Source organism: Myotis davidii, unplaced genomic scaffold (genome assembly GCF_000327345.1).
Source record: "Myotis davidii unplaced genomic scaffold, ASM32734v1 scaffold64, whole genome shotgun sequence".
NCBI lineage: Eukaryota > Metazoa > Chordata > Mammalia > Chiroptera > Vespertilionidae > Myotis > Myotis davidii.
In genome coordinates, this window is record NW_006296226.1 from 2,393,156 (window position 1) to 2,410,328 (window position 17,173).

The window sequence follows — 17,173 nt, forward strand, 5'->3', positions numbered from 1 at the left end:
GAATGGGTGCAGAACATTACGTTAATTCTGCTTTCTAAAAGGAGCCCTCCTCGCTGCCTGTGTCTGATTTCTCTGACAGAATCCTTTTCGCCTCTTAACACAGATCTGCTGTATAAAACATGTCAAACGTCTCTTAAACATTTTGCCAATACTCACTGAAATAACCACAGTTTTTTTCACCAAGTACAGCTCAACCTTCCCTTCTTGCCGGGGGCAACAGAGAGTCCCCACCCCTAGACGCCCAGGGAGGCCAGCTGCCTCTGGGAACTCATCAGCCAGAAGGGGTCCTCCACCTAACTGAGATGGTAGGGGCTGCAGCTTTTCAACTGTTCACCCCACTGATAAGTGCAGAGGCTATTTGACTGTGAGACATCTATTGTCAGTGCCCCTGGCAAAGCCCCAACAAGGAAGGCTGCCTTTGAATCACTGTTATTTCCAACTTTTTTTAAAAAGTGTTTTTATTGATTTCAGAGAGGAAGGGAGAGGGAGAAAGAGCTAGAAACATCACTGATGAGAGAGAATCACTGATTAGCTGCCTCCTACACGCCCCCCACCCTGACTTGGGATCGAGCCCGCAACCCAGGCATGTCCCTTGACCAGAATCGAACCCAGAACCCTTCAGTTCGCAGGCTGACACTCTATCCACTAAGCTAAGCCAAACCGGCTAGGGCGCTACTTTTAACATTTAGCTGCAAAATGAAAAAGTGCCCAAGAAGGACACGTCTTACAAGGTCTGGTGGAAGAGTTTCAGAAAGAATGGATGTGCAATGCGTAGGGGTGAGCAGGGCCAGCCATGTCTTAAACAGGGCTGGGGGGAGTGAATTTGAAATTTAACTTAAATGACCCTAAATTAGAACAGCTATTTGTGGCTAGGGGCTCCTGGACTGGACTGTGGAAGGTCTAAGATGCTCTGCCATTCTATGGTGTGGTGGCAGACCAGGGAAATCGGATGCAGGACACGCAATTCTCAGAACCTTCGGACAATTCCCTCAAATCCCTTCTCCTTTCAGCAAAGGGACAGAGCCCCAGAGTACAACGATGAAGGCTGATCATGTGCCATTTACCCTGCTTGCCCAGAGGCCCCTGAAGGCAAAGATTGGTCTAATTCATCTCGATGTTTCCTCAACGAGCCTTGAAAGATGTATAAAGTGTGCTGCTGGATTAAAACTTCCTCACTGCTCAGCCAGTGTGGCTCAGTAGTTGAGTGTCAACCTATGAACCAGGAGGTCATGGTTCGATTCCTGGTCAGGGCACATGCCAGGGTTGTGGGTTTGATCCCTTGTAGGTGATGTGTAGGAGGCAGCCAATCAATGATTCTCTTTCATCATTGATGTTTCTATCTCTCTCTCCCATTCCCGTCCTCTCTGAAATCAATAAAAATATATTAAAACAAAAAACAAACGAACAAACAAAAAAAAACCCCATCCTCACAGCATTGGACAGAGTTCCTCTCCCTGCACCTGACGCGGAGCTGTGCCGTTAACAGCACTTCCTGTGATGATGGAAACAGACTTCATCTGTGCCGTCCAACACGGTGGCTACTACCTAAATGTGGATCTTGAGCACTTGAAATAAGGATATGTGACTGAGGAACCAAATTTAAATTTTATTTTCCTTTAAATAATTTCAATTGGAATAACCACATGTGGCTAGTGGCTACTGGACTGGTCAGGGAAGGCCTGGCTGCTCCACAATTCCATAACCAGACTGCAAACCGCGGTGGGAAGATCTGATACGAGGCTTTGCCGGGGTTTCCCAGAGCCCCTGTCAGGTCCCCAAACCCTCCTTCTCCTTTCGGCAAAGCGACAGAAGCCCACTGCAGACGCAGACCAGTTGGAGTGATGCATGCCTGCAGGCGCATCTCTAGATTGGCAAAGCCGGGGTCACACGGAGGAATGTACCGGCTTCCACTGCAGCCTCACCAGGCCTGCAGTTGGAGCAAGAGATAGTGATCATTTCAACAAAAGCATTGTCCAAGCTCAGGTCACCAGGAAATAATGGCCAGAGGGATTACTTAACTAGACGTGTTAAGAACACAGATAAGCTGGAAACCGTGACTGCTGTGGTCCCGGACAGCAGAGAGGCAGCAACTGCACATGTACTATGTGGGAAACGAGGTTTGCAATTTACTTGTGAGGCCTAGAGGACAATCAGGCTGCATTTAATGCTTAAAACCAGGAGCTAGAGTGGTAAAAAGTTACCGATTAACTAAAATGCCTCCTTGTGAACCCTATGCTGCTGGGGGAGGCATTATGTTTATATTTGAGGGTTAGTATAGGACTTCACAGAATGGATACCTATGGCCATGGCTGACTAGTTGACCCATCCCCCTTTAGCTTAAGTTGTCATTTCATTTCTTTAGGACCTGTATCTTCTCCACTTCAAAAATTGTTTGAGATGGCTTACCCTACAATGTACAGATATGGCAGAACTGTGACCTCATTACAACAAGAGGAAAAATAAAGCCCATTAATAAGCAAGGAAGAGTAGGGACTTTATCAGAAACCTGGGCTCAGGGAAGCCAACTCAGTTGAGCACGTCATGGAGCTCTGAGCTCCCTGGTAATCAAGTCAAACAGGGAACTAGCGCATTAGATATGTCTTACTGAATAATAACAGGGCTCAAGCTAGCATTTTAGGAGAGATCTTTTTCCTGGCCTTGAGAGGAGTTGGTCACATTTAAAAGAGAGTGGGGATATAAAAGAACTTGACGCAAACTGTCCTTGATACAAATTGAACAGAAAATCAGAGATGTTCTACGCATGTTTTTTCTTTGTATTCACTACTCATTAAAGACAAAATGGAAACAAAACCCCAGAGGGCATGCCGTGGTTCTGTGCAGAAGCTTATTTCCAGGGATCTGGAATCCGGCAGCAGTAAAATCTGACAATCTAGAGAAATATTACTGTGGTTAACATGTCCATGCCTCTGGGGAATGTGGAATGAGACTGAGCTTTGCTCACGGACAGGTAACAACTCTGAGAAGTCCAGCCCCAGACCCCAGGCCCCCAGCCTGTCTTCCAGTGGGCACCCTAGGGAGCTGGCTGCAGCCTCCAGCCCTCAACTCCGGCCATCTGGGCCTCAGCAAACTCCTCAACAGCCAACACAAGCAAGTAAAAAGAGAGAATAACCCAATCTCTTACTCTTGGTGTGGGCTCTGGTTCTGGGAAACCTCCGAATCGCTGTCTTTCGGGGAGAGGGAGCCCTTGTAGGTGTAAAACACATCCTCGGTTTCGGTGATGTACGTCATCTCGTTGGCGAGGTTATCCACGGAAGAGTGCCGTGGCTTTCGGATTTCATGCCGGAGCCGAGGACTTCGCCTGGGTGGGGAAAAGGTGGAGTGTGAAGTGTTGAAAGCAAATTCCACTTAAAAATTTTTTTTATCACACACCAGCGATCTGACTTTATGCCCTGACCTTTCTAAGAATGACTGGGCTGATGCTGCTGGAAAGTTAAAAGCCAGTTAACCCATTACTACCCCAGAGTCCACCAGGGGCCACGTGGGTCCCCAACACTGTCAGCCCAGCGGTGCAGCCCCCAGATGGCTCAGTTTCATAAAGAGGTGAAGGAGACAGGTTTATGCCCTTTGGGAAGGCACTGAGTATTGATGTAGGGTGAGCCATTCTTCAAGGAGAACTCAAGCTCTCAATGCATAAATATTAGGCCATACTGACTGCTGACCAGACAATTTTCCTGATTCTCTTGAACAGTAGAAATAAAAGGTTTAGAAGTCAAAACTCAAACCTTATTTCAACTACTAGTACATCACTTCATCCAAGAAGAAATGTTCGCTCTGTAAAAACATCCCTTATGTGATGTGAGATGGACATCACAGCACTATCCTTTTCCTCTGATAGTAGCGGTAGCTCTGTGACCTTAGGCAAGTCACCTCACCTCCCTGGGCCTTAGCTGCACCTGCCTGCTCCTGAGAATAAAGCAGAAGAGGCGATGTTCTCAGGATGCCAGGGGCAGCCCCTGGGCATCGGCTATTGCAGTGGCGATTCCAGGAGCTTAGCTTTTTCTAAGTTCTGTTTTCCCTCGGCTTTTCCTCCTTGTCCAGCCCCTTGTGAGCCATCTGTCCTTGGGGCTGTCAGGGCCTCCACTATTCACCACCCCCTGGGCCTGGACAATCAATAACACGGTGTCCACAGTAGAGCAGAAAGGCTGGTATCTCCTTAGGGAGGACCTATAAATAGCATCAGAGCTCCCCGCCAAGGGTGTGGCAACATCAAACCCAGCTGTCCTCCTGGGTGCCATCCTGGGCCTCTGCTGTCCCTGGCACTGCTGCCTAAGATACTTTCAGGCAAATTAAGCTACTTTATAGTGTAAATTTACCTCTTAAGAATGTGGGCCCATATCTTGGAACCCAACAAGCAAATCTGCTCAGCCCTGTTACGACTAACAACAACCACCATCGTCATCCCTGCCCAGGGCACGGGGCCCCAGTGGAAGGTCCTTACCCAGAGGCCTGTGAGAATTGCCCTCAGCCTGGGAACTTAAAGGTTCACAGGTCTTTCGTGAATAGAACAGAAAACCACACTCCTATCCTAGCATGGAGCTGGGGCAGTGTTTTCAGATGGGTGTCCCTTCTGTGGCTGACGCCAGGGTGCTGGGGAGGCACCCACAGAAATCGCCTGATGCCTTTGGGGGAACATTGTAATAAAATAACAATAATAATCCCACCTCAAGCTATTTATTTAGCATTACTTCTTTTACGGCAATTTTTATAATCCTTTTATATTTGGGGCGACTGAGACCAGAGAGGTAGAGAAACCTGTGAATGAGCAGGAAAGTTAAATCTGAGCCTGGGTTTTTCAGCTACAAACCCAGTGCCCTTCCCCGGTGCCCAACTGCCACTTCCTTCCTTTTCCCCAACTCCATCATCTTAAACGGTGGCAGGCCCCCTCCCCAAGTGCATTTGCTACTGTTGCTGAGGATCGCACGTCCGTCCGTCCATCAGTTCTATCGTGCTCCTGTATCAGGTTTCCCCAAAGTTTCTTCTGTGATGGTAATGGGAAACGTGAGATTAGATTAAATAAAACTCAACACGCTCTTTATTACAGGACCTGTTAGAACATTAATTGCTCATGTGCACTCGCATTCCAAGAGGGCATTCCAGCAGGCTGCCGTTCTCAAATCTAGACCAAATAACTTTTAAAAAAAGAACATCCTGGCATTATCCACCAAGGACAATGTTTAGCTAGACGTGTGCCTTTTGCCAAAACAGTTTCCTCTGCAGCAGCCAAACCTGCAATTCTGTCATTGGCCGTCTCGATTTAGGAATTCATTATTTTTGTTTGTTTGTTTGTTTTTGAGAGAAAGTGCTTATGGGTGAGTAATACAAAAAAAGGAGGACGTACCAGTTGGGAGTAATAGGAGGGGACCGGGAAGGCAGGCTCTTGGTTTCTAAATGCTCCACGGATAAGGATCTCCGCATGGCTGGGTTCCAGACCATCCCTCCAATCACCTTTTTGCAATACTGGTTATTTACAGACCTGAAAAACCAGATGCAGGTTCACTTTCTACACTGACATGTTCAACAAGGAAGACATTGCAGTGTAAGTGGAATGCTCTGCACACCCTCCCTCCCCGGACCCTGATGACACCGGCCGAGGTTAGCAGGCGTAAAGGTGCGGGGGTCAGAAGCGATCCTTTACTCTCCTGACTTTTCTTTGTTATTTTTTTCTCTTCTGGTGAAGATCTCTCTCTCTCTCACTTTCTCTCTCTCTTTTTTTTTTTGGTCTTCTACTTAAAGCACGCAAGCCGGGCATGTGCTCTTGCCAGGAATCGAACCGTGACCTCCTGGTTCATAGGTCGACGCTCAACCACTGAACCACGCTGGCTGAGCTGAAGGTTACTTTTGAATTTTATTTGTACCGAGAATTTAAATCTTAGCTATCTAGATGCCTTAGAGCAGTGATGGCGAACCTTTTGAGCTCGGCGTGTCAGCATTTTGAAAAACCCTAACTTAACTCTGGTGCCGTGTCACATACAGAAATTTTTTGATATTTGCAACCATAGTAAAACAAAGACTTATATTTTTGATATTTACTTTATATATTTAAATGCCATTTAACAAAGAAAAATCAACCAAAAAAATGAGTTCGGCCCTGGCCAGTTTGGCTTGGTGGATAGAGCGGACTGGCCTGCGGACTGGGGGGTCCCGGGTTCAAATCTGGTCAAGGACATGTACCTGGGTTGTGGGCTCATCCCCGGTGGGGGGTGTGCGGGAGGCAGCTGATTGATGTTTCTCTCTCATGGATGTTTCTAGCTCTCTATCCCTCTCCCTTCCTCTCTGTAAAAAATCAATAAAATATATTTTTTAAAAAATGAGTTCGCGTGTCACCTCTAACACGCATGTCATAGGTTCGCCATCACTGCCTTAGAGAGTGAATTATTTCAGAGGATGAAGTTTGAAGCCAGTTTAGGAGAAACTCAGTTCTGGGATTTCTAGATTTTAAAAAATGTTTCGATGTCGTATGAAAACATTCCACACATTCGTCGCAGCCTAAAACCACCAACAGCAACAAAAGAACAAAGTCCCCAAGGACACAAACAACACCAAACAGCCCCTAGAATATCACTGCACTAATTTACAAGAAGTACCACTGTCACCCTCATCAAAATGTGCACAACAGCACTGCTACCAGAACCTACACCAAATTACCACTGACCGAGAGCACAGCACCGAGGGAGGGCAGCAAGCGGGCGATTCAGAGGTTTAACATAGTGGCTTCCCAAAGGATGTGTCATGGGTTATTAATAGGTACTCTTTGGGGGGAGGGGGGAAGTGTTCCATTGATCCCATAAGCTTGGAAAACACAGAATGGGTTTCTTTTATGTGGACCCTATCATGGGGAGGCCTCATATGCAAATGTGTAGATGTATCTCTGGGGGTTCACCAAGTGCTGGAACCTCTCTAAGCCTCAGTTTCCTCATCTGTAAAATGGGGCTGAGACGTCGCAGGACACTGAAGCTGACACTGGTAGTAAAGAGTTGCTGACCTGTGCCCCTGGACTACCCACAACATCCCACCTGACCCCAGTAGCCAATGAAAGATGGCTGCCGGTTCTCTGACTCCTGAATCGGGCTGGCCTGTGACTGCTGTGACCCAGAGCAGCCAGCTGGTCACAGCTGTGTCTCTTCTGGACCCAGCCTTTACGATGATCGGCCACCTCTGTCTCAGATCTTGGAGCCCTGAGCCTGTGTGTATGAAACCCAACCACCCTGCTGGAGCGCTCACATGAAGAGGCCCTGGGAACACAGAGAGGGTGAGGGGTCCGGGTGAGCCGGCCTGCCAATCATTTCATCAAGGCACCAGGTGAGCGAGAGAAGTCCTCTTGGACTCTCAGACCAGACTAGCTACCAGCTGCATGTCGCTGAGCAAAGAACTGTCTGTCTGAGGCCTTTCCAAATGCCTGACCCACAAAATCTTGAGGTATGATACAATGGTTGTTGCTTTAAGTCACCAAAATAAAGGTAGCTTTTTATGCCACAATGCATAACCAGATGTCCTCCCCCACACTCTATGTTGACTCTATTTTACAGATGAGGACACTGAAGCAGCAAAGTAAATTAAAACGGAAGTGGCACAGGTAGGATTTGAGCCAGGCTGCTCGGCACCAGAGTCCACGCTCTCAGCTGGCCGGAAGGATTGGGTCCAACTGAGGTAAGCACTGCATTCCAATAAGTTGTGCTCATAGCTTGTTCAGTAATACATCTCCTGAATGTGTAAAATACTAGATAGTATTATAAGAGCAAAAAACTTTGAAACTGTATTTGTTTGTGGTTTATCAGAACCTGAGAGAGAGCACGTAGCGCCATAAATCCTATCACTGATACAGAAACTTCCTACTTATTGAATCTATAGTTACTTAATGATTATCAATGAAACAGGAAAGTCACTGGAGGTGTCTGACACAGCCCCATATATCAGGGACTGGCTCACACAGGGGTATTGTTAAGTTAGCAACAGCCACATCCACAATGCAAAAATCACAAAACCAATTTCTCAAACCAACAAATGATCCACAAATCATAAAGAGTAATTGAGCCCAGCCAGGGTGGCTCAGTGGTTTAGCAACAGCCCATGAACCAAACGGTCCCTCCCAGTTCAATTCCCAGTCAGGACATATGCCCAGGTTGCAGGCTCGATACCCAGTAGGGGGTATGCAGGAGGCAGCCGATCGATGTTTCTATCTCTCTATCCCTCTCCCTTCCCCTCTCTCTAAAATCAATAAAAACATTTAAAAAAATAATTGATAAACAATTTCTGCTACAGCGTGTACTTAGAAGGCAATCTGAACACAAATACACAAAAATATACAAAGCATGGTTAGTTTATTTAGAGAATGAATTTTAATCTATATTAAAAGGTAAACATGTATAGGTTAATTTCTTTTCCTTTACTACTTATTAAATACTTTGAATATTATTCTTGTACATAATAGTACACATGGGATTGTATAAGAATTAAATATAATTATGTGTGCATGATACAAAGCAAGCACTCAATAATTATCAGCTATAATTATTCCTTGTAATTATAATTGTTATTTCACGATGGTTATATATAGCACATACTAGTCACTTGACTCTGGAAATCTTATTCATTCATTACTACGAAGCATCTGAGGGAATGAATATTCTGTGGGCAAGGCTGTCTTAGTGGCAGCGGGCCAGCAAAGCCCATATGCCAGCTCCACGGTGACCCTGAGTCACTGCCACGTGCTTCCCTTATTGTGACCTGGTGTGAGAGCAGCTGTGATGCTGGCTGCTCGGGAGCTTGGAGGATAGCAGAGCAGAGAGGCAGAAACAGGCGATGGGAACATGAGCAGAATCTGAGCATGTGTGGAAAGAGACACCCCTGCCCCCGGAGGGACGGACGGCAGCCATCGTTCCGAGACCTGTCAGCAGCTCCGGCCCCAGCGCCTGGGGCCTCTGGGTGATGCCATCCCTCCCCCGACTGAGCATGTCCACCCCCCGGTGAGGACCAGGACATGTTTACTTCTCAGTCTGGCGTGGAGACCAGCGTGTACTCACTTGTTGGGGTTCCTGGAGCCCAGCGTCCAGTACTGAGACAGAACATTCTTTTCCCGAGGCAGCAGCTTCTTTGCCTGAAAGAACGTATGGTGCTCGACACAGGATTTCCACAAGGTTTTGCAAGATCGGTAATTTAACATGTTGAAGGCCACAATGTGATCCCTGGATTCCGTCTGGGAGGAGAAACACAGTAGAGGTTTCATCGGCGCAGAAGTCGGCTCAAGGTCTCGGCATCTCACGCCACGCGGGTGGCAGTCACGTGAGACGCGGCAGAGCGCAGGAAACTGGCTCCCCAAGGCCTCGGCCACAGCCCCGTCTTGCAGGAACGCTCAGGAGTGGGCTGGTGCACCGTCTTCCTCGTGGGAAAGGCGACCCGAGTCTACTCTTCGTCAGTATCTGTGGTCCTTCGTGAGCACCTCCCTTTCAAAGGTGCCTACATTTCTAGGTTGGATATATTTGGAACAACCAGAAGGGCTGTGGGATACATTCCTTTGAACATTTAGCTCTGGGCAAATCTCTCCCCTGGAGAGAGAACTTGCACCCAGCAGGCCGGCCGCGGGAATAATTCCGGATCACTCTGGATTTCTCTACTTGCTTTCCACAAAGCAGAGTGAAACAGAGTGCTCATGCAGAACCATTACCTTAATTATCTGCTTGCCTTTCAGCTGCCTGAGTTTAGGATTTGTTTTCGTGTTAAAGCACCATCATCCTGTGCATTTCTGGGCCACCTGGAATCCTGTGGGGATGCGGGGGAGGCGGGGGGAGCCCCAGAGGCTAGCCCTGGTTTTCTCTGGGCTTTCGTGCCCTTGTTTCTAAGCGTTCGCTGCGATGGGGAGCCATTCTAGGTTCACACTCTCTTTGCAACCCTGGGAAATGGACACAGTGACAGTAAGTGAACAGCCTGCAGCACAACCAGACGGAGCGGGGAGCCTCAGCTCCCTCACTGCTGAGCCCTTCTTCCTCACGGTCAACCAGATGGAGTCACCGGCGGCCCGGTCCTCTCAGGAGACACGCACAAAGGCCAGCATGCACTGGACACATCAAGGGAAGGGACAGACCCTGCTGACACCTGCAGCTACGCTCCTGTGCCAGGCGCTCTGACCAGTGCTCTGTGTTTAATCCTCAGGATTCCCCGAGAAGCAGGCAGTGCTGCGTTCCTGTAAATAAGGTAACTGGGCTCGGCCAGGGGAAGGTGAGTAATCCGCCCCGTTGGTTGGTGCGTGGCAGAGCTCGCCTGAATCCATCATCTGACCCCAAAGCAAGTTACTTCTCCAACCGGACAAGCAGAGTGAGTTCTACAGAGAACTGCTGGGTCCTCTGGGCTCCGAGTTCCGTTTTCTTCCCACCTAAGCCCCGCTCTTCTCCCTGCTCTGCACCTGGCCAACGGCCTGCACCCGCTGAAGGAGCTGAGGTGGTGGAAAACGAGACACAAAGCAAGCGAAGGCAGAACTCACCTGCTTTTGTCGCTGATGTATAAAGAACTTCTTCCTTTTGAAAGAGATTTTTAGAATGTTCACCCTGCATGGATAAAACACACCAAGAAAGCACATCGGGGATCAGCCGGGCAGTGGCTGACTCCTCCCAGTGTACGTCCTCTGCTCTAGGGTCACGGTGACCGGAGTTCACTTCCATGTAGGAATGATCCCGGCCCCATCGCCTCGGCCCCACACCAAGTAGCTGACTGAAGCCAGGAATCACATAGGAGCCGCTGGATTACGATGTAGCTTTTAAATAACAAGAACTATGGGCAGCGCGCTCTTTGCTGCAGCTGCATTTGTGGTAGCTCTTCATGAGCTGGTGGGCACCTGGGGGAGACAGGGGTGAGGGTGTGGGTGGGGAGGGTGGTGTGGAGCCGCAGAAAGAGGACCCACATCCCAGCTCCTTACTCAACAGCTGCGTGTCCAGCAGCCCCTGGATTGTTTGCGTAACAACACAATTACAGCCTCGACTAACTGAGCATTTTTTATATACCAGGTCCCCTACTAAAAGCTTTACAAGCAGTCCCTCATCTAGCCTTGCAACAGCCTGAAAAGTACGTTTTATGATGCCCAGTTTTCAGATGAGGAAACTGAGGCTCAGAGGCATCACCTCAGTGCCCAACGAGGATGCTTGAAGCCGGGGTCTCAGTCCTCCACCGTGAAGTCTGAACGGGAGACAGCGCTATGTGCCCATGGACTCGTCTTGTGGGGATTCATGTCTTGGGTCCCCGGGTGGGGGGGGGGGGGGGGTTTAGATCAGAACCTAACACTTGGTAAAAAGTTCAATTAATCAATAAACACCACATTGAAAACACAGCTCTGGCCCAGAGAAAGTTCTCTGAATTCTGGCCAATGCGCTGCCCAGGATTTTTTAACTCCAAAACCTGCCTTGCACCATTTTATCCACATCGCCACAGGGGAACACGGGGTGGGGCAGGGGATGCCGATGAAAACCAAAGTAACGTCCCCAAGCTCTGACTCTGGATCAGATTCGGAGGCCGGAGGTGTACACTCGGGAGGGAGTTTCCATCCCTCTTTTTAGAAATAACCGTTTAAAATGAGAGCTGACATTACTTTGGTTCAGCATATTTGTAAGGCACGATGCAGAAATAATTAGAACCGGTTTGCACTTACCAAGGATAGAAACTTGTGCAAATATATTTTCGGTACACAGCAATGCCCGCGGAAGCAATTCCAATCATTAGATCTAAATTGTGCAGGTCCTGTCGAAAGGAAGAGCAGGGATTCACAGCCCGCTCCGGTCAGGCCCTCGTCCTCTGGTATCTCCCAAGCACCCACGCTTTCATAAACAGCAACGCGCAGAAGCTCCGAAGGGAAAACGTTACGGAGAAGAGGCAAAAATCCCCTCTTAATGGACACTTAAGATCTAAGCATTAGCACCAGGTTCTTCTAAAGTGAACGCACTGACAGTCACACCCCCTCCACCAGTTTCAAAAAGTTACCAGGCCAGTCTGCTCACTCCACAGAATCACTGAGATGAAACTTGAGTTTACATTTTCAACAGTTAGTATGAGGTGTCATATTAAAATCACAAAGGCCCTCCGCCTGCACAGCTTTCTGTAAATCTCAACTCCTGCCACTAGAATGGAGTGTAAAACCACAGATTCTAAATCCAATTAAGATGTAAAAGCTGCTCATAAATCCAATTAATTCAACATCTGCTAAGAACCTGTGTGCTAGGCGTGCCGTCCATAACGAAGATGCAGAAGGAAGATAACCACAACTATACGCAGTTTAAGTTTGTTTGCAAACAAGGTATCAGTAAATAAAATTCAAAAATAAAACAGCTCCTTCCCGGCCCTGGCCCAGTAGCTCAGTTTGTTAGAGCGTCATCCCAATACACCAAGGTTGCAAGTCCAATCTCTTGTCACGGCACATACAAGAAGCAACCAATGTATGCATAAATAAACGGAACAAGTCCATGTTCCTCTCTCTCCTTTCCTCTCTCTCTCTCTCTCTCAAATCCGTATTTACCCGATCAGATACTTGAAATTACAAGGCAAGAGCAGAGTTTGACTCTGCCTGTGTTATTTTGGGCTACTGAGTGTCAATTTTTCCTGTTGTACAATTAGGATTACCGGGCCCACCTCCAAGGGTTTTTATCAGGCTGAAATTAGGGAACATAAGTAAGGAACACAGGACAGGCTTTGGGGACCACTCACTTTGGAGAAAATGATGTGAACACGGGAATTAGAAAAACTGGTCAAAGAACACACTGCCCGTATCCTGAAGGATCCAGAGAGCATTCGCTAGTGGGCACCCAACCGAAATCACACACATAAGCAAAACCAGATTCCCTTGGTGGAAACGAGGGTTGCATTTAAACATGACACTGGGGACCAAAATACAGGGGAAAATACTAAGCAGGTGGTACAGACACACAAATTAGCAAATAAAGTCAAAATGGAGCGCAAAACAAGGAAATCAGTGAGTGGCTTGGGTGGCAGTGACCTGGGTCTCCAATCTCCTGGGTCTGTGGTCTTTCAGTCTGCACTTCAACTCCGGCAGCACAGGCAGTTATGGATCCCTAAGTTCCCATGCCCATCCCAACATCTCGCAGCTCCACTTGTCCGAGGCAGGGCCACAGGACTAGTTCTGGCCAATGTGCTATACGGTCGGAAGTGACAGTGTGTCTCTTACGAGTGGTGTGCAACCCCCCAGCTTCCTCTTGTGACAGGCGCGAGGCCTTGTGTGAAGATGGTGAGGCCACTAGACTGCTGAGTCATACCTGGAGGAGGGCCCCACTGGAGTTGTCAGGACCCGCTGCAGACTCTGAACTACTGAGAAACTTGGTGGTATTACGTTTCTGAGATTTAAGGGGTTTTGGTTGATGCGGCATAGCCAGGGGGACCCCAACTCCCTCTGATACCTTGCAGGTGTCAGCTGGCCTCAGGACCCTCATGGGGCACTGGGGGTGGGGAGAACACGGATCAACTGGAGCGGGTATAAAGCCTACTTCACCACTGAAGAAAGTTCTCCACAACATTCCACTAGAGAGAAAATATTATTTGCAAATGGAGTAAAATTTAATGGTCAAGTCCCAAAGTTCATATTTTGTAAGATCCAGTATCTTTAAAAAAAAATTTTTTTTAATTGATTTCAGAGAGGAAAGGAGAGGGAGATAGAGAAACATCAATGATGAAAGAGAATCATTGATTGGCTGCCTCCTGTACACTCATTACTGGGGATTGAGCCCGACACTTGTACACGTGCCCTTGACAGGAGGAATCAAACCTGGGACCCTGCAGTCCGCAGGCTGATGCTCTATCCACTGAACCAAACTGGCTAGGGCTAGGTTCAGTATGTTTTTCCTACTTTATTACCTATGTCATAACTTGCCTGCCACCATTATGGGCCTGAAGAAAGTATTTGTATGCATTCTAAAAACATTACACAGAGATAAAATTTGGCCATTGACTCAACTTCCCTTAGTCTCATCTGCAAAATGAGATAATTAGGCTACCAATTTCAAAGGTTACTATAATCTTTAAATGAGACCTTATGGTTTCATATGAGACCATCTGGAACAAATGACTAGGTGTTCCACCAATTATTTTCTTCCTTTTGGATATGATGTGGGCCAATTACAGCTATAAAAGTAAAGGTCAGATATCAATTAGAAAGGGCTGGGGTCATGTACTGAAGCCACTACTTATGTGCTATTAAGTCCACGAGTATCAGTTACTCCATCTGTAAAAAGGGAGTAATGATAATACCCCATGGGAAATAAGCCACTGTGTGGCAGATGAAAAGTGCTCAGAAAATAAGTGATGTTGGTCCATTTTATTTAAAAAGTCACAGCCAGCCCTGGCTGGTATTGTCTGGTGGTTAGAGTGTCGGCCCAAGCACCAAAGGGTCTTAGGTTCGATTCCTGGGCAAGGGCACATACCTGAGTTATAGGATCGATCCCCGGCCCTGGTTGGGGACACCTGTGGCAGGCAACCAATCCATGTGTCTCTTTCTCAAGATGTTTTTCCCTCTCCCTCTCCCGCCCTCCCTTTCTCTCTCTCTCTCTCTCTCTCTCTCGCTCTCTCTCTCTCTCTCTCTCTCTCTCGCGCGCGCGCTAAAAAAAAAAAAAAAAAAAAAAATCAATGGAAAAAATATCCTCAGGTGAAGTTTAACAACAAAAAAAGTCACAACCAATTTAAAACATTGCTTTTCATAATCACACAATGATACTTTTTAAAAGACGATGATATTTAAGTAATTCGCTCTAATTTGAGCAGCACTAAGATTAAATAGTAGAAACCGTAGCTTACTAAAGTGTTACTCAGAAAACAGACTTCTATACCATTTTTGCTTCTTTTAACCACAATATAAAATAGCCATACAAAAATTACTTGTTTTTAATCCTCATGACCTTCCCCAAATAAAGTCTTCAAGTACAAAGGCAACCATGAAAAAAGCAACTGAAGAAACAACCAGTAAAACTCGATATTACTTTATAAACTTCCAAACGTCTAAAAAAAGGTCTCTCTCTTTTTTTTTTTTTTGCAAAAGCAAGACTTTTAGAAGTTTCCAAACTTTCAGAAATTAAAATCAAAGTAAGTTTTTGAAGCCAAATGTGCCCCAGGTACCTACCCGACCACTGTGCAGCTCCACGCCATAGAAGTCGAGGGTCCGTGCTATGTTGATGAAGCAAGATTCCGCTTCTGACTGCTTCAGCCCACTACAGAAGAGAGGAGATACGGCGTTCACCCACGAGAGGATGGCAACTCCAATTTAAAAAATGAAGACAAAAAAACTAAAAAATTTGATAGCATTACTCTAAGGTTTCTAAATGCCTCATGGTACCTAGCCCTAAATTCCTTAAGCTTAGTCTAACCCTAAGTTTTACTAAACCAGATTTTTCCTTCTTGTCCACTAAGACTTCTAGCCCATCATTTCTTTATTAAATACTCCTTCTCCTTTAATAGGCTCTCCATGATCAGACAGCAAAGGCTGTCGCCTTCGGAATCCCCACCCTACTTATTCCAAGTTGCTTAGTAGGTGCTCGGTAGGTCTTTCTGCCTTTATCTACCCTTTTAGCAGCAGCCTCCAACTTCCAAACGTCACCGTACTATTTTAGGACGTTGGCTTCTGCCGGGGGAGCAATTCTGGGAGACAGGATTGGCGGTGCCTTTTAGAAGGGACGCTGGGTGCTTGGCCTTTGTTTTTATGGCCTTCCCAAGCATGTGAGGTCCCTTGAGACCCGGCCTTCCAGTCAGGGGGGGCCGGCAGCTGTCAGTCAGCTGAGGCGAGGGACCAGGAGGCCAGATGGGGCGTGTCTGTTGCAGTGAGGCTTGGCCCCAGGCAGCCGCAGACGCCTGGGGCTCCATTCTGGAAGTGAGACGAATGCATGACCTGATGCCAAGAGAGGGCTGTGGACTGAGCCAGCCTGTCAGCACTTTTGTCCACCTGCCTGTGCATTCGACCCCACCTGAAGGCACGGGCCATTTTATTTCAATGGGGTGAACTGTTCAAAGGGTTGCCTGGGAGGGCCCATGAGTGGGGCAGTCAGATTTAAAAGGGGCCTTTCCTTCAGGAGTTAACGGATTTCAGCTGCATCCTGACAAAGAAGGCAGCAAATCGCCCTGAACTCTTACCGCATTTTACACTTTACAGAAAGCCAGTCCTGCCAAATATACATGCCCTCGTTACGGCTCAAAGGTTCGCAAACCCCCCACATCCTGAAAGGATTCGTGAACAAAAGAGAGAGGAGAACAGAGCAAACACAGGGCTAACAGTACCCACCGGGGTTCCCAAAGTAGGCCACCCCATCCCTGCTCTCACCTGTGCTGCTCGTGGAGCGATTCCACCTTCGTGACAAAGTCATCGCTCTGATCTGGTATAAACTGGCTCTCAGAAAGATAGCCCGGATGGTGAATGGAAGAATTATAGTCTCCAAAATGAGCTAGCAAGACAGAACGGGGAGGAAATTGCCCTTTCAACAAGGTCTGCATTTACAGGCATCACAAGAAAAACATTAATTGGAAATATTCTCTCCGAAAGTTCTGCCCCCACAGGAACCTGAGCTTTGCATTAGCTCCGGATTCCACATTTACTACTTGAACTCTCCCCACGGGCGAAGTGCTGCCCAGCGTGCTCCAACCAAATTCTCTCTGTCCCTGAGGTCACATGAGAAGGAAAGGGGAGGCAGTTTGAATCTAGGTCCTATTCTAATCCCACATCTGGTCAGCACAGCAGTTTGTGCTTATACCCCTGGATAAAGAAAAATACGAGAACCCGCTCAGAGCAATGCCCCTCTCTGGATGCCAGGCACTGTGCCGGCTCTCTCTCTGCAGTGCCCCAAGGTTGTTTTAACACTGGGCCAATTTGCTCTAAGAAACGGGTGAGGACTGCATCTTGACTCACCCCCTGGAGTTCAGGAAGTGTGGAAGGGAGGGAACCAGGGTGTGTTCAGAGACCCTGGGGAGGGGGGAGTGTGAGGAATAGGAGTAGGTGGGGCTGAAGGGTCTAGGCCCATGGTTGGCAAACTGCGGCTTGCGAAAGGGAACCAGGGTGTGTTCAGAGACCCTGGGGTGGGGGGAGTGTGAGGAATAGGAGTAGGTTGGGGCTGAAGGATCTAGGCCCATGGTTGGCAAACTGCGGCTCGCGAGCCACATGCGGCTCTTTGGCCCCTTGAGTGTGGCT

General features: G+C 47.7%; 1 protein-coding gene across 11 annotated transcripts in view; it reads right to left on the reverse strand.

The window, feature by feature from the left end:
• Positions 1-17,173, reverse strand: part of PTPN3 (protein tyrosine phosphatase, non-receptor type 3) — a 98,644-nt gene that overhangs the window by 32,098 nt on the left and 49,373 nt on the right. For 7 of the 11 annotated variants that reach the window (XM_006771149.1, XM_015568768.1, XM_006771150.2 and 4 more), the window contains 7 exons: positions 16,313-16,433; positions 15,122-15,209; positions 11,654-11,742; positions 10,496-10,559; positions 9,042-9,214; positions 5,360-5,494; positions 3,143-3,319 (listed from right to left, as the gene is read on the reverse strand). In XM_006771149.1, the coding sequence (XP_006771212.1) occupies positions 3,143-3,319; positions 5,360-5,494; positions 9,042-9,214; positions 10,496-10,559; positions 11,654-11,742; positions 15,122-15,209; positions 16,313-16,433 (847 nt within the window). Of the gene's footprint in view, positions 1-3,142; positions 3,320-5,359; positions 5,495-9,041; positions 9,215-10,495; positions 10,560-11,653; positions 11,743-13,409; positions 13,508-15,121; positions 15,210-15,600; positions 15,676-16,312; positions 16,434-17,173 lie in introns of those variants that run through there. The other 4 variants (XM_015568770.1, XM_015568769.1, XM_015568772.1 and 1 more) reach the window with 3 other exon arrangements.